The following is a 22,888-nucleotide window of genomic DNA, read 5'->3' as shown; positions in this document are numbered from 1 at the left end:
AAAAAGCGGCCGCCAAGTTAAAGCATCTTCAACATCTCACCGACAACATTTATGGAAGCATCAACAAAGGGGTAACTACTCGTAGACGTTTGGCAAACTTTTGTGAACATCACTCGTTTGTCTCTTGTGTTGAGCCCCTTAAGGTTGAAGATGCACTTGACGACCCGGATTGGGTAAATGCCATGCATGAAGAACTCAACAACTTCACCCGCAACAAAGTATGGACTCTTGTGAAGAGACACAAAGAACATCATAATGTCATTGAAACAAAGTGGATCTTTAAGAACAAACAAGATGAGCATGGACAAGTCACTAGAAACAAGGCAAGGTTAGTGGCACAAGGGTTCACCCAAGTTGAAGGTTTGGACTTCGGTGAAACCTTTCCCCCCGTTGCCCGTCTTGAGTCCATTCGTATCTTGCTTGCATATGCTTCACATCATGATTTCAAATTGTATCAAATGGATGTGAAGAGTGCATTTCTTAATGGTCCTCTTAAGGAGTTGGTGTATGTCAAACAACCTCCCGGTTTCGAAGACCCCGATCACCCCTCTCACGTTTATGAACTCCATAAGGCGCTCTATGGACTTAAACAAGCACCTCGTGCTTGGTATGATCACCTTACGGCGTTCTTAAGTGAGAAGGGGTTCCAGATCGGGTTAATAGATTCCACTCTCATCATGAAGAGGGTAAAAGGAGAATTGTTTGTGTGCCAAATATATGTTGATGATATTATTTTTGGTTCCACTAACCATGCTATTAACGTTGAGTTTGAGAATCTTATGACCAAGGAATTTGCCATGAGCTTGATGGGAGAGTTGAAGTTTTTCCTCGGATTTCAAGTGAAGCAATTGAGAGGAGGAACCTTCATCAACCAAGCACTTTATATTCAAGACATGCTCAAGAGGTTAAAAATGCAAGATGTCAAGCCCATGAAGACGCCCATGCCCACAAATGGCCAACTTAATCTTGATCCCAATGGTAAAGATGTGGATCAAAAGGTATATCGCTCTATGATCGGTTCTTTGCTTTACCTTTGTGCATCTAGGCCGGATATTATGTTGAGTGTGTGTATGTGTGCAAGATTTCAATCCGCTCCCAAGGAGAGCCATTTTTCGGCAGTGAAAAGAATCCTTCGATATTTGGTTCATACCCCAAACTTGGGCCTTTGGTACCCCAAAGGAGCAACTTTCAAGCTATTAGGATATTCGGATTCGGATTGGGCCGGAGACAAGGTAGACCGCAAGTCCACTTCCGGGTCTTGTCAATTCCTAGGGAGGTCATTGGTAAGTTGGTCTTCAAAGAAGCAGAATTGTGTGTCCCTTTCAACCGCCGAGGCCGAGTACATTGCTGCAGGAAGTTGTTGTGCACAATTATTATGGATGAGGCAAACTTTGATGGATTATGGTGTCAAATGTGACAAAGTGCCTCTATTTTGTGACAATGAAAGTGCAATCAAGATCGCCGACAATCCAGTGCAACATAGCCGAACCAAACATATCGAGATTCGTCATCACTTCATTCGAGATCATGTGGCCAAGGGAGACATTGATTTATTCCATGTCAACACCGAGAAGCAACTTGCCGACATTTTTACCAAGCCACTTGATGAAGCAAGATTCCGCGAGTTAAGGCATGAGCTGAATATCGTGGATATAAGTAACTTGGATTGAGGTTCTTGCATACACACACATACTCTACTAGTATCTTGTTTTAGATGTAGGCACCTAAGTAGGGGGAGCTAGCTCAACTAATGAGCTATCTTATCCTACTAGTGCATAAATTGATCAAAATCTTTCACGTTAGCCATTTGAAGATGGCATTTGTGCTTCAAAGATGAGTATTGGTCTTGGACCCAAGGTTCATATCTTCGCGGTGCCATACCAAACAAACTCAAACATGGTGGCTTCGGCCACCGCCCTCCGTTGGAGGTTGGATCATTTTTGTCTTTTGTTTGTGTGGTTCTTCTTGTCCTTCTGTTCGTGTTTCCGTGAGTGTGTGTTTTCTCGAGTCTCTTCCAGTGCAAGTGCTACACATACTCCTTTCTAGTAGTGTTGGATTTCTTCTGCGACGTGTTCAGAAGTGAGGCGGGAATGCTCTTTGGGGTCTTGGTAAGAATTTGCATTCAGCCATAACCCAACAAGCTTCTTCCTGTCAAAATCCTCTGGATACCCCGTGCCCACGGCCCTTGTACCGTGCGCACGGGGCCTTTAGCCCATGCACACGGGGTCTGCGGTTTCTGGCCCTGAAGAGGTGGGACGTGGGGGGTTTGGGTTCTTTCCCACCCAGTCGCCCCCTCCACGCCCCAGATCGCCTCCAGGCCGCCGCCGCCTCCTTGTCGCCGGTGCTCCTCCGTGCGCCGTGGGACTTCGCTGCTCCGTGGAGATCTTCCGGGATGGGGTCCTCCTCTGGTATCTCCCTCCCCTTGTTCTTCTTTTTCCTCCTTTGGATCCGTTTTAGTCTAGGGTTTCCTCCTCTAGTAGTCTAGGCCAGTCATTCCCTTGTGATAGACTAGGGGCGGATGGGCATTACTGTGGCAGTTCTCCCTGCCGCACTCACTCCCAGATCTCGATCTGGAAGTGGTTGCCGCTGGGCGAACCCCGTGTCCACGGGCCTTGTACCGTGCGCACAGGGCCCCCGTGTCCACGGGCCTTGTACCGTGCGCACGGGACCCCGTGTCCACGGTGGTCAGATCCCTGTGTGCACGGGGTACACAGTGGTGCCAGTCCTCCTTCTCTGTCTTCCATTCCTCGCCAGCTTCTCGAGCACTTGTACTTATTTGTGTCTCTCGTGTTTGTTGTGCTTTGTTGCTGTTGTGTTTCAGACTCTGCTGACAAGAGGTCCGAGCTCCGTCGCAAGCGCACCAAGGCAGGTTCCAGGGAATTCTCTTTGGCTCCTCGTCAGTCGTCCGAAGGAAGTGGTCAGGGCTCTGAGATGGGCCGTGTTCGCCGTACCGCCTCCAAGCAGCCAGTGATTGAAGCCTCCGAGGATTCAGAAGAGGAGTATGATTCGCAGGAAGATGCTCACTATGAGAACCCCGCAGATGCAGAGATAGAAGATGAGGATGATTCTGCTGATGATGTTGATGAGGAGGAAGGAGAGGAACATGTGCTCCCAGGAGGTCGGAATGTCAAGAATCTACCTCTCTCTAAGTGGACCAAGCCAGAGCTTTGGGCTTGCAGGCAGGATTTCCCCTATGTGCCAAACACTGATGCAGGGGTTGACCCAAGATTCAAGAATGATTTTCAACACCGGGTGTTCTCTGAGCTGATCATGACCAAGAAAAACAAGTTTGCCCCCCACAAGCAAATCAATGTGGAGGCTCTTCGGGACAATGATCATACCTATCCCGGTGTGTATAGTGCTCTTGGGAGGCTTGGCTTGATCCCGTTCGTCGCCTTCCACCATCCGTTCAGTGAAGATCTTGTGATGCAGTTCTTTGCCACCGTATACTTCCACAGTGATGAGGCTCGCACTATGACTTGGATGTCTGGCACATATGAGTGTGAGGCCTCCATGGCCAAGTTCTCTGACATCATTCCGTATCGGTTCTTTGCTGAGGAGCATCCTGAGTATGGCCGTGTTCGTGAGACAGGTAGAGACAAGGATGAGATTGCTTTTGCTTACAAGCCAGACAAGGCCTTCACCACCGGTTCTATCAAACATTTGAAGCCAACCTATGATACTATGCGTCACATTCTTAGGTACACGCTTAATCCTAAGACCGGGGACTCTCACAATCTGAGGAGCTCCATGTTGGATATCTTTTTCTACCTTCATAACAAGAAGAAAGTGGATGTTCTGGACTTCATGTTCTTTGAGATCAGGCAGTGTGTTCAGGAGAACAAGTCATGCATCTATGCTCCGTTCATCCAAGCTTTGATTGAGTCCGTCTGTCCCGCCAGGTACATTGCCAAGTACCGCACCTCCTTTCCGAAGCGTGATTCCAACTGGCTTCCGGCTGCTCCTCCACCATATGTGCCTCCCAAGAAGGGGCGCAACCCCAGGCCTGAGGATCGTGCTACCTACACTGAGGGATGTTCATCCTATGTGCGGATTCTGCGTAGCAAAGGGAAGCAAGTTGCTACTGATGCCAGTTTCACCAGAGAGGAGAAGAAGTCTCTTCTGAAGACCGTGAGCAACATGTTCAAAATGTGTCAGTCCATTCAGCGCCGTCAGGTCAAGGAGATCAACAAGGGCAAGCTGGTGAGGCGTCAAGAGAAGGCTGAGCGTGCTGCAGCTGGTGAGGAGGTTGGTCCAGGGTCCGAGGACATCGATAGTGTGGCCACAACTCGTTCTTTTCCCTTGGGGGGATGGCACTTTGATGATGATGATGATGCTTCGAGCGCACCTCCTCTTGTCTAGAGTCTCGTTAGCATCGCCTTTTCCCTTTTTGTTGTCTTGATGACAAAGGGGGAGAAGTGTTCTATTAGGGGCGTTTGCAGTTGGTTTCAGTTGGGTGAGATCTCAAGGCCTCGTTTCTCGTTTGTTTTCGTTGTGTTTATTTGGCTTCAGATACTCTTATTTACTTGCTTTCGCGGTGTGGTCGTGAGCTACCTAGTCTATGTGAAAGACTATCTACTTTATGGAATTTATCTATGCTTATGTTGATATATCTTGTGGAGTATGATCAAGCTTCTATATGTTAGTCTCACGTTTTCTGCTCACCACACTTGCATGTGATCTAGGCACCGTGTTGGGTTTTATTATGTTGATCACATGCCTTGACAATGTGGATCTAGGGGGAGCCTCATATGTGTGTGCTTGATGCATAATCAAGCATTTTTTTCCTTGCACATATATAGGGGGAGCTCCTTTGATCAACTATTGTCGCATGGCTGTTTACTTAAGTTGTATCCTATATGCCATGTCCTAACCATGTTGTCATCAATGCACCAAAAAGGGGGAGATTGAAAGTGCAAGTATCACTTAGATTATATTTTGGTGTGATGACAATGTGGTTAGTGGAACTAATGTTGGTTGCTAAAGTTTATCTCAGGACATTGGTTCCAAGGTGTCCATTGATGGAGGTGTGCGACCCCCCAGTCCAAAAAGATCAAAGGCGTGGTTACCGGCGACTCGAAGGTTTTTCGTTTTGGTTCGATTTGAGTCGTAGGTAAAACCGCACTATCAAGAGGGGTCTTCGTGGAATTAGTGTCGTGTGGGAATGCCTCCAAGACAGATACACCAGCCCTCCTACACCTCCTCAGATATTCCACTTGTTGTGTGCTTTGCCGTGGTGTCCTGTGATGTTTTCATCAGAAATCTTCTGGACACCCCGTGTGCACGGGGTCTCTGACCCCCATGCGCACGGGGTAGTCAGAATATTTCTGGACACCCCGTGCGCACGGGGCTGACTTGGCCCGTGCGCACGGGGTACCTCGAAACTCACTGGACACCCCGTGCGCACGGGGCTGACTTGGCCCGTGCACACGGGGTCCAACGGGCAGAAATCCCCTCCCGGCCAAGAACACTATAAAAGCCCCCTTCTTCCTCCTCCATCCCCTAACCCTAATGTCTTGTTGAGCTCCTCCATTGCTACACCCCATTTTGCTCACTACTCTCAATCCCTGCACCCAATCTTGTTGAAACTTTGGGGATTGGGAGAGCAAGACCCGATCTACACTTTGACCAAACCAAATCGCATTCCCCGCAACATTCATCCACCATGACTTGTTACTCTTGGAGCTTGGGCTCCTAGGCGGTTAGAGGTTCCTCCGGAAGCTTCCTTGCTTGTGGTGTGCTCCGGAGAAGTTTGTAAAGGTGTGGTGGTCGCCTACAAGACCAACCCCGAGTGATTCGAGGCTCATCCGTTGGGGGTGACTCGAAGGAGATTACGGTGAGCCTTCGGTGGCGTTCCGCAAGCTTTGGCTCCGGCACCGCTCCAAACGGAGAGTAGCTCTTCCCCAAGGAAGAGTGAACTTCGGGATAAAATCCGCGTCCTCGTCTCACTTGTGGTTAATCCTTTCCCGCACTTTACTTAGCCTTGTATGCTTGTTGGCTTGCTAATTAGTTTGTTGCCTAGCATACTTAGCTTAGAACTTGCTTGTCATATAGGTTGTGTTCACCTAGTTGCATATCTAGTGAACCCTTTTTATCCGCTAAGCCTTAAAATTGACAAGAAAGAGTAAAATTTGTTGTCTCCTATTCACCCCCCCCCCCCTCTAGTCGACCTTATCGATCCTTTCACCATCTGTTTCTCCTCCAGGAAGTATGGAGGAAATCGTGTATTTGTTCAAGGGAGCTCGTCGCCGCTTTGGGCTATGGAAGATATCGGCATGCCGTGAAGGCTCACGGGAGGCCTGGGCCATGTTGAAAACACGGTACACCGGACTTGATCTGAATCATATGGCCCGGGTCGGACCTCGGGGACCATATGGACATGAAATTCCTGTTAGCTTGGTGTACGACCAAGTAAAGATAGCCGCTAAGTTTTCACAACAGGATTGTAAACTAGACAACCTATTAGATGGTCTAAAGGAGGAAGAAGTTTCTGAGTCCAAGTAACAATGTACTTTTATCGACAAACTTATCTCTAGCCGAATTGTAAAACGATTGTCATGGCAGACTTTCTGCTTCGACCTCTGAAACCCAAGGTTCGGAGTGTTTCCGAATACTATACTGTCGGTAAACACCAAAGTATGTTCGGAAACCAGGCAGTCCGGTAATAGTTGCTTGAACAGACAAGTTGTATTCGGGGAGTTATGTTATATTACATTTGATCGTAAGAAACATCTTCCAGAGAGAATAGTTCCGCTAAGGGTTCCTCTCCCTGGGCCAACATGCGTTTTTTGTGCATGCCTGAAGCTGTGATGCTGAAGATCACAGTACACGTTATATTTTGGGGCCTTATATTGCAACGAGGGCAGTTCGTCTTTTGTCCGCCGACCATTTATTCCCTTAAGAACGCTAGCTTTCGGCTTCACCCAGTCTAAGGTACATGTCCGGATAACCCGGTTGTAACAATCGCAGAGGTGCTCCCTTTATGCCCTAGTCGAACAAGCGGGAACGTAGGGCATAAGCACAGGAGCCAGGCAACCCAGCTTGGCAAAAACTTAAGTCATAAAGGTGCATATAATGGCGAAGAAAATACATATATGAGTAGACAACGCATATATACGGTGAGCTTGATGCTAAAAAATAATAATGATAATAAGCTTCTCTGAAAAGAAGCCCCCAGGTTTTGTGGGGTATGTACATTGAAAGATGTATACCCCTCAAGTGTGCGGTTTATCTGAACATGAGCTAGAAGTCGTATAAAAACAAAAAAAAAGAAAAAGTGAAAGGGAGAGAGAAAAAAAGGGACGAAGAAAAAAGGTACATGTGCGGACTTAAGCGTAGAATCTTCGGAGCCGGGCATCGTTCCATGGGTTTGGCTCCAAGTGATTATCCGAAGCATTGCGAAGGCGATAGGCTCCTTCAGTGAGAACTTCATCTATAATGAAGGGACCCTCCCATTTGGGCTTCAGCTTGTCCTTGTTCTTCTCTGGTTGGCGTAGAACGAGTTCACCGACATTATAAGACTTTGCCCGTACTTCCCTGCTTTGATATCGCCGAGCCTGCTGTTGGTAGAATGAGGAACGGGCCTTTGCGACATCGCGCTCCTCCTCCTGGAAGTCCAAATCGTCCTACCGATCGAGCTCGGCTTCTCTCCCTTCGTACATGCGCACTCGAGGTGAGTCATGAATAACGTCGCAAGGCAAGACTGCCTCCGCGCCGTACACCATGAAGAAAGGTGTATATCCGGTCATGCGATTGGGCGTGGTCCGCAGCCCCCAGAGTACGGAGTCGAGTTCCTCAACCCAGTGCTTGTCTGATTCTTGCAGAGATCGCACTAGTCTGGGTTTGATGCCGCCTATTATTAGGCCATTAGCCCGTTCGACCTGACCATTTGCCTGAGAGTGGTATACGGAGGCATAATCGAGCTTGATGCCCAAATTAGCGCACCAAGTTTTCACCTCATCGGCCGTAAAGTTAGAGCCGTTGTGAGTAATAATACTGTGTGGGACACCATAACTGTGTATGACACCGGATATAAAGTCTATCACCGGCCCGGCCTCAGCCGTTTTGACTGGTTTGGCTTCTATCCACTTAGTGAACTTGTCGATCATATCCAATAAATATTTCTTCTTATGGCTTCCCCTTTAAGGGGTCCGACCATGTCTAGCCCCCAGACCGCAAAAGGACAAGTAATGGGGATTGTTCGTAGGGCAGTGGGCGGCATATTGCTTTGATTGGCAAAAAGTTGGCATCCGACGCAGCGCTGTACGAGGTCATGTGCATCTGCTCGGGCCGTGGGCCAAAAGAAACCTGTACGAAAGGCCTTACTTACAAGGGCTCGAGCTGCGGCGTGATGGCCACCAAGACCAGCGTGTATTTCAGCCAGGAGCTGCCGTCCCTCTTCTTTGGAGATACATCGTTGAAGGACTCCGGTGGTACTTTTCTTGTACAGTTCTCCTTCATGAACTTTGTAGGCCTTCATGCGTCGAACAATACGATGGGACTCAGTCTGATCGTCAGGGAGCTCATTCCTAGTAAGGTAGGCGAAGAAAGGTTCAGTCCACGGGGCAATGACAGCCATGATTTCATGGGCCGAGGGTGTTATTTCGGTACCCGAGCCCCCGATGATATCGGAACTGTGTTCGGAATCTGGGGGTATGATCGGCTCCGGACCAGTGTTGCCACTCTTGTCCTGCCACACCACGGATAGCTTGAAGAGCCTTTCCACAAAGGTGTTAGGTGGGACAGGGTCGCATTTAGCGCCCATGCAAGCAAGGATGTCCGCAGCTTGATTACTCTCTCGAGCCACGTGATGAAACTCGAGCCCCTCGAACCAAGCTGATATTTTGAGTACGGTGTTGCGATAAGCCACCATCTTTGGTTCTTTTGCATCGAATTCTCTGTTTATTTGGGATATTGCGAGGTTTGAATCCTCGCGCACCTCGAGGCATTGTATGGCCATCCAGAGACCATGCACTAGGGCCTCGTATTCGGCTGCATTGTTAGAATCTGTACACAGTATTTGGAGCACATAACGGACTGTGTCTCCTATGGGGGATGTCAAGACGACACCAGCCCCAAGTCCGGCTAGCATTTTAGAGCCATCGAAGTGCATCACCCAGTTGGAATATGTGTCGTACTCTTTAGGGAGTTCGGCCTCTGTCCATTCGGCGACGAAGTCAGCCAACACCTGAGATTTAATGGCTCGGCGTGGCTTGTATGTTATTTCAAATGGTAAGAGCTCAATGGCCCATTTGGCAATCCGGCCGGTGGCGTCCTAGTTGTTTATAATATCATTGAGTGGTACTTCGGAAGCCACCGTGATCGAGCACTCTTGAAAGTAGTGCCGCAGCTTGTAGGATGCCATAAAGACCGCATATGCTATCTTTTGATAATGCGGGTATCGGGATTTGCATGGTGTAAGGACCGTCGATACGTAGTATACTGGTTTTTGGAGTGGGAATTTGTGCCCCTCTTCCTCTCGTTCGACGACGAGCACCGCACTCACCACCTGGTGAGTTGCAGATATGTAGAGAAACATCGGTTCGCCGACGTTTGGTGCGGCCAGGATTGGGTTGCTCGCTAACAAAGTTTTTATTTCTTCCTATCCGGCTGTGGCAGCTTCCGTCCACGCGAAGTGGTCGGTGCATCGGAGTAGGTGATACAATGGCAATGCATTTTCTCCTAATCTGGAGATAAAACGGCTCAAAGCTGCCACACACCCGGCTAGTTTTTGGACCTGCTTGAGGTCTGTTGGTGTTGCCAATTGTGACAGGGCTCGGATTTTGGCTGGGTTTGCTTCAATTTCCCTATTGTAGACAATGAACCCAAGCAGTTTTCCGGCAGGAACGCCGAAAACGCACTTTTCCAGATTGAGCCGTATGTCATATGCTCAGAGGTTGTCGAATATAAGGCGGAAGTCATCCACCAATGATTCGACATGCTTGGTTTTGATGACTACGTCATCTACATATGCCTCCACAGTCTTGCCGATTTGCTTTTCCAGGCATGTTTGAATCATGCGTTGGTAAGTTGCGCCGGTGTTCTTGAGCCCGAAAGGCATAGTGTTGAAGCAGAAGGGCCCATACGGGGTGATGAATGTCATTGCGGCCTGGTCAGATTCCTTCATCTTAATTTGATGGTATCCGGAGTATGCGTCGAGGAAACGCAGTGAATCGTGTCCCGCGGTTGTGTCAATAATCTGGTCAATGCGAGGTAGTGGGAAGGGGTCCTTAGGGCATGCCTTATTAAGGTCTTTGAAATCGACACACAGGCGCTAGGATTTATCCTTCTTTGGTACCATGACCAGGTTTGCTAGCCAGTCCGGATGTTTGATCTCTCTGATAAACCCGGCTTCGAGTAGCTTGGCTAGCTCCTCCCCCATAGCCTGTCGTTTGGGTTTGAAAAATCACCGCAGCGTCTGCTTGACTGGTTTGTATCCCTTCTGTATATTGAAACTATGTTCGGCCAGTCCACGTGGGATTCCTGGCATATCCGAAGGGTGCCAGGCAAAGATGTCCCAGTTCTCGCGCAAGAATGCGCGTAATGCGGTGTCGACCGTCGGGTCCAGCTGTGCCCCAATGGAAGTTGTCTTCTTGGGGTCCGTGGGGTGGACTTGAAATTTGACTATTTCGTCTGTTGGTTTGAAGGAAGTGGACTTAGGTCTCTTATCGAGGATTACATCGTCCCTATCCACTGTGGAATGTAGGGTGGTCAATTCTTCGGACACAAGGGCCTCGGATAGTGCCTCGAGGGCCAGAGAGGCGGTTTTATTTTCGGCACGGAGTGCTATGTCTGGATCACTGGTGATAGTGATAACTCCGTTGGGCCCGGGCATTTTGAGCTTCATATACCCGTAATGGGGTATGGCTTGAAAGTGTGTGAATGCGTCTCGCCCCAGCAGGGCGTGATACTCGCTATTGAAAGGTGCCACATGGAAGAGTAACTCTTCGGACCTATAGTTCTCCGGCGTGCCGAAGTCCACGTCGAGTTTGATTTTTCCAGAGCATCTTGCTTCTCGACTGGGGATAATGCCTCGAAAGGTTGTACTACTTTGCTCGATATGACTCCTGTCCATTTGCATTTTATTGAGCGTGTCTTCGTGGATGAGGTTCAGTCTGCTGCCGCCGTCCATGAGCACTTTAGTGAGCCGAAAGCCGTCCACGATTGGGTTGAGGACCAAAGCGGCTGGTGCCCGGACTGATCGGGGCCTTGGTTCGTCGTCGGCATTGAAAGTTATTGTCGTATCGTTCCAAGGGTTTATTGCTGCTACTTGGCAGACCTCGACGAGGTTGCGGAGCGCCCTTTTACGCCGATTATTTGAAGAAAAGGTCTCAAAGACCGTAAATACTTTGAGATTGTCGTCCACCGAAGAGTACTTCTCAGGGGTAGTGTTGGTGAGGATACCCTCGCCGCTCTTGCCCACTTGCTGGAGTATCCAACATGCTCGGAGGCTGTGCGTTGGTTCAGTATTCGGCGTCTGATGATGTCTGCTAGGACTACGTCGATAATTCCCCCAAGAGGAGAGGATGATGTAGCACAGCGACGGTAGGTATTTCCTTCAGTTATGAAACCAAGGTATCGAACCAGTAGGAGAACCAAGCAACAAAACGTAAACAGCCCCTACACACAAATAACAGCCACTCGCAACCCGACGTGTTAAAGGGGTTGTCAATCCCTTTCGGGTAACGGCGCCAGAAATTGGCGAAGAGACGGGAGAAAATTGTAATATATTGAAATAATAGATCGCAAATAAAATAATGTGCAACAAAGTATTTTTGTGTTTTTGGTTTAATAGATCTGAATAAAAAACGCATAGGAAAAGTAGATCGCAAGGCAAATATATGACAAAGAAGACCCGGGGGCCGTAGGTTTTACTAGTGGCTTCTCTCGAGAAAAATAGCAAACGGTGGGTAAACAAATTACTGTTGGGCAATTGATAGAACTTCAAATAATTATGACGATATCCATGCAATGATCATTACATAGGCATCACGTCCAAGATTAGTAGACCGACTCCTGCCTACATCTACTGCTATTAGTCCACACATCGACCGCAATCCACCATGCATCTAGTGTATTAAGTTCATGGAAAAACAGAGTAATGCAATAAGAATGATGACATGATGTAGACAAGATCCATTTATCTATTGCGGCAGATATTAGATCTCATCTTTTTATCCTTAGTAGCAACGATACATACGTGTCGGTTCCCTTTCTGTCACTGGGATCAAGCACCGTAAGGTCGAACCCACTACCGAGCACCTCTTCCCATTGCAAGACAAATATGTCAAGTTGGCCAAACAAAACCCAGATATCGGAGAAGAAATACGAGGCTATAAGAGATTACACATATAAGAGATCAAAGAATAGCAAATAACTTTCATGGATATAAAAATACGTGACTGATCCTAAACTCGAAGTTCATCAGATCCCAACAAACACACCGCAAAAGGACTTACATCATATGGATCTCCAAGAGACCATTGTATTGAGAATCAAGAGAGCGAGAGAAAAAGAGAGAGGAAGCCATCTAGCTACTAACTACGGACCCGAAGGTCTACAAAGACCTACTCACGCATCATCGGAGAGGCACCAATGGAAGTGGTGAACCCCTCCGTGACGGTGTTTAGATTGGATCTGGTGGTTCTGGACTCTGCGGTGGCTGGATGAATATTTCGTCGACTCCCCTAGGGTTCTGGTATTTTTGGGGTATTTATAGAGCAAAGAGGCGGTGCGGGAGGCCACCGAGGTGGGCACAACCCACCAGGGCACGCCTGGGCGTCTTGGCGCGCCCTGGTGTCTTTTGCTCACCTCGGGCCCCCTCCTTGGTACTTCTTTGGCCCACTGGATGTCTTCTGGTCCAATAAAATCCACAAAAAGTTTCGCTATGTTTGGACTCCGTTTGGTATTGATTTCCTGCGATGTAAAAAACATGCAGAAAACAGCAACTGGCACTTGGCACTATGTCAATAGGTTAGTACCAAAAAATGATATAAAATGACTATAAATTGATAATAAAACAGCATGGAACAATCAAAAATTATAGATACGTTGGAGACGTATCAGCATCCCCAAGCTTAACTCCTGCTCGTCCTCGAGTAGGTAAGTGATAAAAACATATTTTTTGATGTGGAGTGCTGTTCATCAAGTCATATCATATTCTTTTCTTTATAGCATGGACATTTGGACTTTTATGTGATTCAAAGCAATAGTCTAGTTTTGACATAATAATTTAGATACTCAAGCATATCAACAAGCAACCATGTCTTTCAAAATATCAATGCTAAAATAAGTTATCCCTGGCCCATCATGCTCAAACATTGATCCATTCATGAAACACACTCCCATATTAGCTACACCCAATACTTACTCACGATCATATTGCCTCCTAGTTGGTGCTTTTGTAAGAGAAGATGGAGACTCAAATTCAAAAGTAAAAATTGCATAAAGTAAAAGAAAGGCCCTTCGCAGAGGGAAGTAGGGATTTGTAGAGGTGCAAGAGCTCAAAGCGAAAAAATAGAGATAAAAACATTTTGGAAGGTGTATCCATCCCACCAACGAAAACGACGCAGAGTTCCGAACACTTTCCATGCTAGATATGCCATAGGCGGTTCCCAAACAGAAAATAAAGTTTATTCCTTTTCCCACCATACTTTCACTTTCCATGGCTAACCTTATCCACGGGTGCCTTCCATACCAACACTTTCCAAGGAATTTATTATTTGACAACATAAAGTAAATTCATTTTTGCATTTCGGGACTAGGCATCCCTAAAACGTTTGCCTTACTCTCGTGCAATGACAAGTGAATAGACACTCATCGCGAGAATAACACATCCAGCATGGAAAATATTAGCTGCCCGTTACCGTTCCGCGAGCGAAACAAACACACAAAAGAGAAGCTTATTTTGAAAATTAGAGATGGCACATGCAAAATTGCTTAGAACGGCAAAAGAATACCGCATATAGGTAGATATAGTGGACTCATGTGGCAAAACTGGTTTAAAGGATTTTGGATGCACAAGTAGAGGTCATACTTGGTGCAAAATGAAGGCTAGCAAGAAGATTGAGAAGCGACCAACCAAGAAACGAATAATCTCGTAAAGGAAGCATTAAGCATAATTAACACCGAATAATGCACCACAAGTAGGATATAATTTTCATTGCATGATTATTGACTTTCGTGCATGCATAGGGAATCTTAAACCTTAACACCAATATTCTTACTTGAGCACAATTACTCATCAACATAACTCACACATCACATCATCATATCTCAAAACTATTACTAAGAATCAAGTTTATTTCGTCCAATGATCTTCATGACATTTTTATTTATTTTATCCTTCTTGGATATCTATCACTTTGGGACTAATTTTCATGTGTTGCTTTTCATAAGCTCAAACAAATATAAGTGAAGATCATGAGCATACCAAATTTTCTTTCTCTCAAAACAATTTAAGTGAAGCAAGAGAGAATTTCTTCAAAATTTACTAACTCTCAAATAAATCTAAGTGAAGCAAGAGAGCATTTCTTCAAAAATACTAAGCACACCGTGCTCAAAAATATATAAGTGAATCACTAGAGCAAGTCCCAGCTCATAAAAGATTTAAGTGAAGCATAGAGAGCAATTCTAACAAGTCATGACATAATTTTGGCTCTCTCAAATAGGTGTGTTCAGCAAGGGATAAAGACTAAAACACAAAATAACACGAGCAAAGACACATATCATGCAAGACGCTCCAAGCAAAACACATATCATGTGACGAATAAAAATATAGCCTCGAGTAAAATACCGATGGTCGTTAGAAGAAAGAGGGGATGCCACTCGGGGGCATCCCAAGCTTAGTTGGTTGCTCATTCTTGGATAATAGCTTGGGATGCCGGGGCATCCCCAAGCTTAGGCTCTTCTATCCTTCTTTCATCCATCGTAAGATAACCCAAAACTTGAAAACTTCAATCACACAAAACTCAACAAAACCTTTGTGAGATCCGTTAGTAAAAGAAAGCAAACCACTACTGTAAGTGCTGTGTCAAACCAATTCATATTTTGTTTTTGTATTATATCTAATGTATTCCATATGGCAAAAACACATCAAAGGAAACCATAGAGCCATCAAAATAAGCACACAACACAAAGAAAACAGAATCTGTCAAAACAGAATAGTCTGTAGTAATCTGGAACTTTCGAAAACTTCTGTAACTCCAAAAACTCTGAAAAATTAGGACGACCAGGGTAATTTGTATATTAATCTTCTGCAAAACGAATCAGGGTAGAAGCTCCTTTCTGTGATTTATGAAAATTATTTTCGTGAGCACAAAGTTTCTATCTTTTTCAGCAAGGTCAAACAACTATCACCCAAGAAGATCCTAAAGGTTTTCCTTGGCACAAACACTAATTAAAAGACAAAAAACACAATCATACCAGTAGCATAATTGTGCAAACACTCAAGAACAGAAAGCAAAAGTCAAAAATAAATTTTATCCATTCGGTTGCCTCCCAACAAGCTCTTGCTTTATAGCCATTAAGATAGGCTTGAGATTTTATTGATGCTCACATGAAAGATAAGAATTGAAGCACAAAGAGAGCATCATAAAACATGTGAAAAACACACTTAAGTCTAGCATACTTCCTATGCATAGGAATTTTATAAGCAAACAAATTGTCAAGACAAGACATATCTAGCATATGCAAAGGAGAGGAATAGAGCATTGACAATCTCAATATAACGAGAGGTAATTTAGTAACATGAAAATTTCTACAACCATATTTTCCTCTCTCATAATAATTACTTGTGGGATCATATTCAAATTCAATAAAATGTCTATCAAATAAATTTTTCTCTACATGATCCACATGCATGCAAAGTTGACACTCTTACAAAATAGTGGGATTACTTTTACCTAAAGTTGACGCTCTTCCAAACCCACTTTCAATATTATTGCAAACATATTCATCATGAGGCTTAAATAAATTTTCAAGATCATAAGAAGAATCGCCCCAATCATGATCATTGCAACAAGTAGTGGGCATAGCAAAATTAGCATCCCCAAGCTTGGGGTTTTGCATATTATTAGCACAATTGACATTAATAGAACTTATAGTAAAATCATTGCAATCCTGCTTTTAATTCAAGGAGCTATCATGAATCACTTCATAAATTTATTCATCACAATTTTCAGATTCATGGATCTCAAGCAAAACATCATAAAGATAATCTAGTGCACTCAGATCACTAGCAATTGGTTCATCATAACTGGATCTTTTGAAAAGATTAGCAAGTGGATGAGGATCCATATCAAAAGATTTTTAGCAAGCAAATAGAAGGCACATGGCAAAACAAGCAAACATGAGATCTGACGAAAAACGGCGAACGAAAAAGAGGGCGACTAAAACGGCAAATTTTAGTGAAGTGGGGGAGAGGAAAACGAGAGGCTCCCCAAATAATGTAAATTGCGAGGAGATGAGATTTGTGATTAGGAACCTGGTTATGTTGAAGATCCTCCCCGGCAACGGCGCCAGAAATTCAATTGATGATGTCTGCTAGGACTACGTCAGTATTTCCCCCAAGAGGAGAGGATGATGTAGCCCAGCGACGATAGGTATTTCCCTCAGTTATGACACCAAGGTATCGAACCAGTAGGAGTACCAAGCAACAAAATGTAAACAGCCCCTGCACACAAATAACAGCCACTCGCAACCCAACGTGTTAAAGGGGTTGTCAAGCCCTTTCGGGTAACGGCGCCAGAAATTGGCGAGGAGACGGGAGAAAATTGTAATAGGTTGAAATAATAGATCGCAAATAAAATAAAGTGTAACAAAGTATTTTTTGTGTTTTTGGTTTAATAGATCTGTAAAAATGCAAAGGAAAAGTAGATTGCAAGGCAAATATATGAGAAAGAAGACCCGGGGGCCGTAGATTTCACTAGTGGCTTCTCTCAAGAAAAATAGCAAACGGTGGGTAAACAAATTACTGTTGGGCAATTGATAGAACTTCAAATAATTATGATGATATCCAGGCAATGATCATTACATAGGCATCACGTCCAAGATTAGTAGACCGACTCCTGCCTGCATTTACTACTATTACTCCACACATCGACCGCTATCCATCATGCATCTAGTGTATTAAGTTCATGGAAAAACGGAGTAATGCAATAAGAACGATGACATGATGTAGACAAGATCCATTTATCTATTGCGGCAGATTTTAGATCTCGTCTTTTTATCCTTAGTAGCAACGATACATACGTGTCGGTTCCCTTTCGGTCATTGGGATCAAGCACCGTAAGGTTGAACCCACTACCGGGAACCTCTTCCCATTGCAAGACAAATAGATCAAGTTGGCCAAACAAAACCCAAATATTGGAGAAGAAATAGGAGGCTATAAGAGATCACGCATATAAGAGATCAAAGAAACTCAAATAACTTTCATGGATATAAAAATATGTGACTGATCATAAACTCGAAGTTCATCAGATCCCAACAAACACACCGCAAAAGGACTTACATCATATGGATCTCCAAGAGACCATTGTCTTGAGAATCAAGAGAGAGAGAGAGATGAAGCCACCTAGCTACTAACTACGGACCCGAAGGTCTACAAAGAACTACTCACGCATCATCGGAGAGGCACCAATGGAAGTGGTGAACCCCTCCGTGACGGTGTTTAGATTGGATCTGGTGGTTCTGGACTCTGCGGCGGCTGGATGAATATTTCGTCGACTCCCCTAGGGTTCTGGTATTTTTGGGGTATTTATAGAGCAAAGATGCGGTGCGGGTGGCCACCGAGGTGGGCACAACCCACCAGGGCGCGCCTGGGCCTCCTGGCGCGCCCTGGTGTCTTGTGCTCACCTCGGGCGCCCTCCTTGGTACTTCTTTGGCCCACTGGATGTCTTCTGGTCCAAAAAAATCCAGAAATTTTTTCGCTGCGTTTGGACTCCGTTTGGTATTGATTTCCTGCGATGTAAAAAACATGCAGAAAACAACAACTGGCACTTGGCACTATGTCAATAGGTTAGTACCAAAAAATGATATAAAATGATTATAAAACATCCAAGATTGATAATAAAACAACATGGAACAATAAAAAATTATAGATACATTGGGGACGTATCAGCGTCATGTGTATTTGACAGGGCCTATCGAGCCATTCCTCGAAGACAGTTCTATGTCCCATAAAGGGCTTAATTTTCTTGTCCACGGGATGATGATCAGGTGCCCCGCGAGGGTGCATCTTTTTTGCCCGTCCGGGAGATGGCTTAAAGGCCTGCGGTTCCCAGCGGGCTGTCTGAGTTTTCCAAGCGCTTTCCATTGCGCAGTACTTCTGTACTATATGTGCCAAATCTGCAAAATGCAGTACGCGGAGGCGGTTGAGGGAATTTATGATTCTCTCATCCGTACAGTTGTTGCGAAATACTGAAATCGTGTCGTCGTCGCAGCAATCTTTGATCTTGTTTTTAACAAGGAGGAATCTGGCCCAAAAGTAATGGACTATTTCCTGAGGTTGCTGCCGCACATACATTAGGTCGCATATGTCCGGAGGACCGAAATTTCTTGGGGAATATTGTTTGTGGTGGGTGGGCAGGCTTAAATTCGCACCCTGACCCACATTGGAATCCAGAGTTTGAAGAATTTCCGAGGTTACCAGCCCGGGCTACGTGGTGTCCGGTGAGTTTTCAGGTTCAATGTCCGATTCTATGTTCGGAGGACATGGAGTGTCCTCCCGAAGATGGGTATCCGGCACTCCGGGCTCGGGAATCCGAACATAGTTTGTCCTCAACGTAGGAGAAGAGTTATCGTCGGCTTGTTCCTCCTCAACCGCTACCAGATGGGTGATCGGCGGAGTTTTGATTTCTCTCTGATCGGGTTTAAGCCCAATCCGATCATAGTCAGTTGCGACCCCCAGGGCGGCGATGCGATCTAGTAGCTCGTTCAAAGATGCTATATCTGCTGGATCCATCTTGTCAGAGTATTCGGGGCTGATGTGGAGATGATTCTTGGCGACTTGGGGGCGCCTTTGGCTTAACGGCCGAACGGGCGCCCATGGTGAAGCTGCCAAGCCGGAGTCTGCCCTGGAACTAGGGCTCCTCCAGAAGTGATACTGTCATTGATGACAAGGCGAACCATCAATCCCTCTATCGACGACACAGAGGAACTCTCAATGAAAGCACCAATGTTGGTGTCAAAACCGGCAGATCTCGGGTAGGGGGTCCCGAACTATGCGTCTGAGGATCGAAGGTAACAGGAGATGGGGGACACGATGTTTACCCAGGTTCGGGCCCTCTTAATGGAGCTAATACCCTACTTCCTACTTGATTGATCTTGATGAGTATAGGGGTTACAAGAGTTGATCTACCTCGAGATCGTAATGGCTAAACCCTAGATGTCTAGCCTGTATGATTGTGATTTCCCCTAGGGACTAAACCCTCCGGTTTACATAGGCACCGGAGGGGGCTAGGGTTGTACAAAGTCGGTTTACAGAGGAAGGAAACTACACATCCGGACGCCAAACTTGCCATCCACACAAAGGAGAGTCCCATCCGGACACGGGAGAAGTTCTTCTTTCTTGTATCTTCACAGCCCATCAGTCCGGCCCATGTCACATAGGCCGTCTCCTTGATGACCCCATAATCCAGAACTCCCTCAGGGCCCACAGATGCCCTCTGGTGCCCATCTTCTTCTATATGAGGCAATTTGCCCTAGAAAAACAATAAGAGAAGACTTTCGGGGTGAAGCGCCGCCGTCTTGAGGCAGAACCTAGGCAGGAGCACTTTTGCTCTCCGGTGGAGTGATTCCGCCGGGGATACTTCCCTCCGAGAGGGGGAAAATCAAATCCATCATCATCACCAATGCTCCTCTCATCATGGGAGGGCTCATCTCCATCAACATCTTCACTAGCACCATCTCATCTCAAAACCGTAGTACATCTCTTGTATTCAATCTTTGTCTCGAACCCCAGATTAGTACATGTGGGTTGCTAGTAGTGTTGATTACACCTTGTAGTTGATGCTAGTTGGTTTATTTGGTGGAAGATCATATGTTCAGATTGTTAATCATATTATTATTCTCCTCTAATTATGAACATGAATATGATTTGTGAGTATTTCTGTTTGTTCTTGAGGACATGGGAGAAGTCTTATTATAAGTAATCATGTGAAGTTGGTTTTCGTTCAATATTTTGATGTGTGTTATGTTGTTCTTCCTCTAGTGGTGTTGTGTCAACGTCGACTACATGACACATTACCATGCTTGGGCCTAGGGGAAGCCATTGTGTGAGTAAGTAGATGATGGGTTGCAAGAGTGACAGAAGGTTAAACCCTAGTTTATGCGCTATTCCGTAAGGGGCTGATTTGGATCCATATGTTTCATGCTATGGTGAGATTTATCTTAATTCTTGTTTCATAGTTGTTGATGTTTGCGAGAGGGGGTAATCATAAGTGGTTTGTTTGTTCAAGTAAGAACAGCACCCTAGCACCGGTCCACCCACATAAGAACTTATCAAAGTAGTGAATGTGAATTAACGAATCATGATGAAGTTATGTAGATAAAATTCCCATGTGTCCTCGAGAACGATGTGCTCACTGTAAGAAGTACTTTCAGCTTGTCCTTTGCAATAAAAGTATTGGGCCACCTTGCTACACTTTGTTACTTTGGTTACTATTCACTTGTTGTGACAGAGAATACCTTGTCACAACAATTCTACAACACTTGCAAAGAATACCTTGTTGAAAACCGCTTATTCATTCCTTCTACTCCTTGTTAGGTTCGACACTCTTACTTATCAAAAGGACTCACTACAAAAAAGACACATCTGCGACATTATGACCCAAACGAAAACTTTTTCTGTCATGGATATGAAGTTCTATGATGATAATTGTGAGAAAAAACACGTATCGTCCTAGATGTGGTGGGCTCCTACTTGTATGACAAAAATTATGATAGAAAATGTGATTTTCATCCTGGGCAAGTCGAAGACGCACCTGCATGATATTCTTTGGGCCGTCCATGACGTAAAAAATCATGGTAGAAGTGGGGGCGAGGAAATTTTTAGGGAGTTCCCGGTTATGGTGGGTGGTCGGGCCAGAGCGATGCAGTTGCTAGTGCATTTCTCTCATATGCACACGTGTGTGCGAGCCATGTTCGCTAACTGGACCCGAGCGAGGCGTTCTCTTACTAAAACCGAGTGATCGATCTCGCCCTCGCACTATGTACTGAACTCAAGCGATCGATCCAGTACGTACTGAACCTGATCGATCCCTTCGCTGCTAACTGAACAAGAGCGATTCCTGTAGTGCTAACTGAACCCGATCGATCCTTCTCGCTGCTTACTGAAGCCGATCGAGCCCCCGTGTGAGATGTAGCCGGTTGTTTCTTCTCGATGAACAACGCCCGTTGCTGTCGCGCGTGCGATATGTAGAATGAGTCGAGACTTGCATCGATCGAGCCCCTTGCGCGTGACATGGTGAGTTGACCTAGCCAGTTGGCCGACTATGGATGAACAGTTCCCGTTATTGCCGCCCACTCTCGTACGCCTCACCCCAGCCAGTGGGCTGGCGGTGGATGAACATTACTCTGGCTTGGTTGGCGCTGGATGAATAGGACCACGATCGATCGAGGAGGCGGTGCCGCGGTACGCCACACCCCAGCCGGTTGGGCATGGATGAATAGGAGCCCGTGGAGGCCGTAGGAAATTGTGGATGAACACTAGCCCGTGGAGGCTGGAGGAAGTAGACGGTGATGAACAGTAGCCTGTGCAGTCCCGTTTTGCGGTACGCCACACCCCTCCCAATGAACAGGACCCCCGTTTTGACCGTAGGCGGTTGGAGAGAAGTCTGTTTCGTCCGTTTTGTGGTACGCCACAGCCCTCCCGATGAGCAGGACTCTATTTCGACCATAGGCGGTTGGAGAGAAGTCCGTTTCGTACGTTTTGCAGCACGCCTGACCCCTTCCGATGAACAGGGCCACATTTCGACCGTAAGCGGTCAAAGAGAAGTATGTTTCCTCCGTTTTGCGGTATGCCAGACCCCGAGCCGGTGCGGGTCGATGAATAGGACCCCGTTTTGGCTGTTCTGTCCAAGTCACTTGGCTCCCGATTAACAGGACGGATTCCGACCCGGTCGCTTTTGGCTCCGGATGAACACGACGATGTTTCCTTCGTTCCGACCCAGCCTGTTGGCTGCCGATGAACGCGACGCCATTTCTATGTATCCCCACGATCGTCTCTCTATGTACACAAGTCCTGGCCGTACGTATGCGCGAGTATGTGTTCGAGACCCTGCCCATATGTACGTACGTGGCCGTCTTTTTTGCAGCGTGGTTGTACGTAATTGTGCACAATTTAGACGGGACTGCATGACATGCTACGTCAGGGGCTCTACTACGACACATGCAGCTCCTTACTCGGCCACGGTTCATCGTTGCAGCGAGACCCATCAACTAGTATATACATACACGTTTGTAACCAGATAGATAACGCTATGTATGCCTCGACCAGGTGGATCCCAACTATCAGGGGAGAATAAGGAGGCATTTCCTTGCCTGCGAAGTTATAGCTGATGGGTCCCAGCTGTCAGGAGGGGCAATCATTTTTTTGCGCGTAATAAGGAGGCACTTCCTTGCGTGCAAAGATTTATGGTAGGTCCCAGCTGACAGGGGGAGGAAGCTTTTTTCACGCGTAATAAGGAGGCACTTTCTTGTGTGCGAAGATGTAGCTGGTGGGTCCCAGCTGTTAGGGGGAGGAATCATTTTTCTTGCGCGTAATAAGGAGGCACTTCCTTGTGTGTGACCATGGACCTCGTGGGCCCAGTTGTCATCCTCTTCAAGTACAATGCTCTTCCGATGGATGTCGTTCGTTAACCACGTTGACGATGTCATACCGAGAGCACCA

General features: G+C 46.2%; 1 protein-coding gene across 1 annotated transcript; it reads left to right on the top strand.

Annotated features, from left to right (window-relative positions):
* The first annotated feature begins 911 nt into the window (after positions 1 to 911).
* LOC141020916 (secreted RxLR effector protein 161-like) lies at positions 912 to 1,716 on the top strand. Its single transcript, XM_073495892.1, has one exon. The coding sequence runs from the start codon at positions 912 to 914 to the stop codon at positions 1,668 to 1,670; it is 759 nt and encodes a 252-aa protein (XP_073351993.1). The 3' UTR covers positions 1,671 to 1,716.
* Positions 1,717 to 22,888: the final 21,172 nt, after the last annotated feature.

Source organism: Aegilops tauschii, chromosome 3 (genome assembly GCF_002575655.3).
Source record: "Aegilops tauschii subsp. strangulata cultivar AL8/78 chromosome 3, Aet v6.0, whole genome shotgun sequence".
In the NCBI taxonomy this organism is placed as follows: Eukaryota; Viridiplantae; Streptophyta; class Magnoliopsida; order Poales; family Poaceae; genus Aegilops; species Aegilops tauschii.
Note: the sequence above shows the minus strand (reverse complement) of the source record. Positions and strands in the feature narration are given on the sequence as shown.

Excerpts from the sequence above, each read along its gene's own strand:
- LOC141020916 (XM_073495892.1), top strand. The coding sequence starts at position 912 with ATGCAAGATGTCAAGCCCATGAAGACGCCCATGCCCACAAATGGCCAA.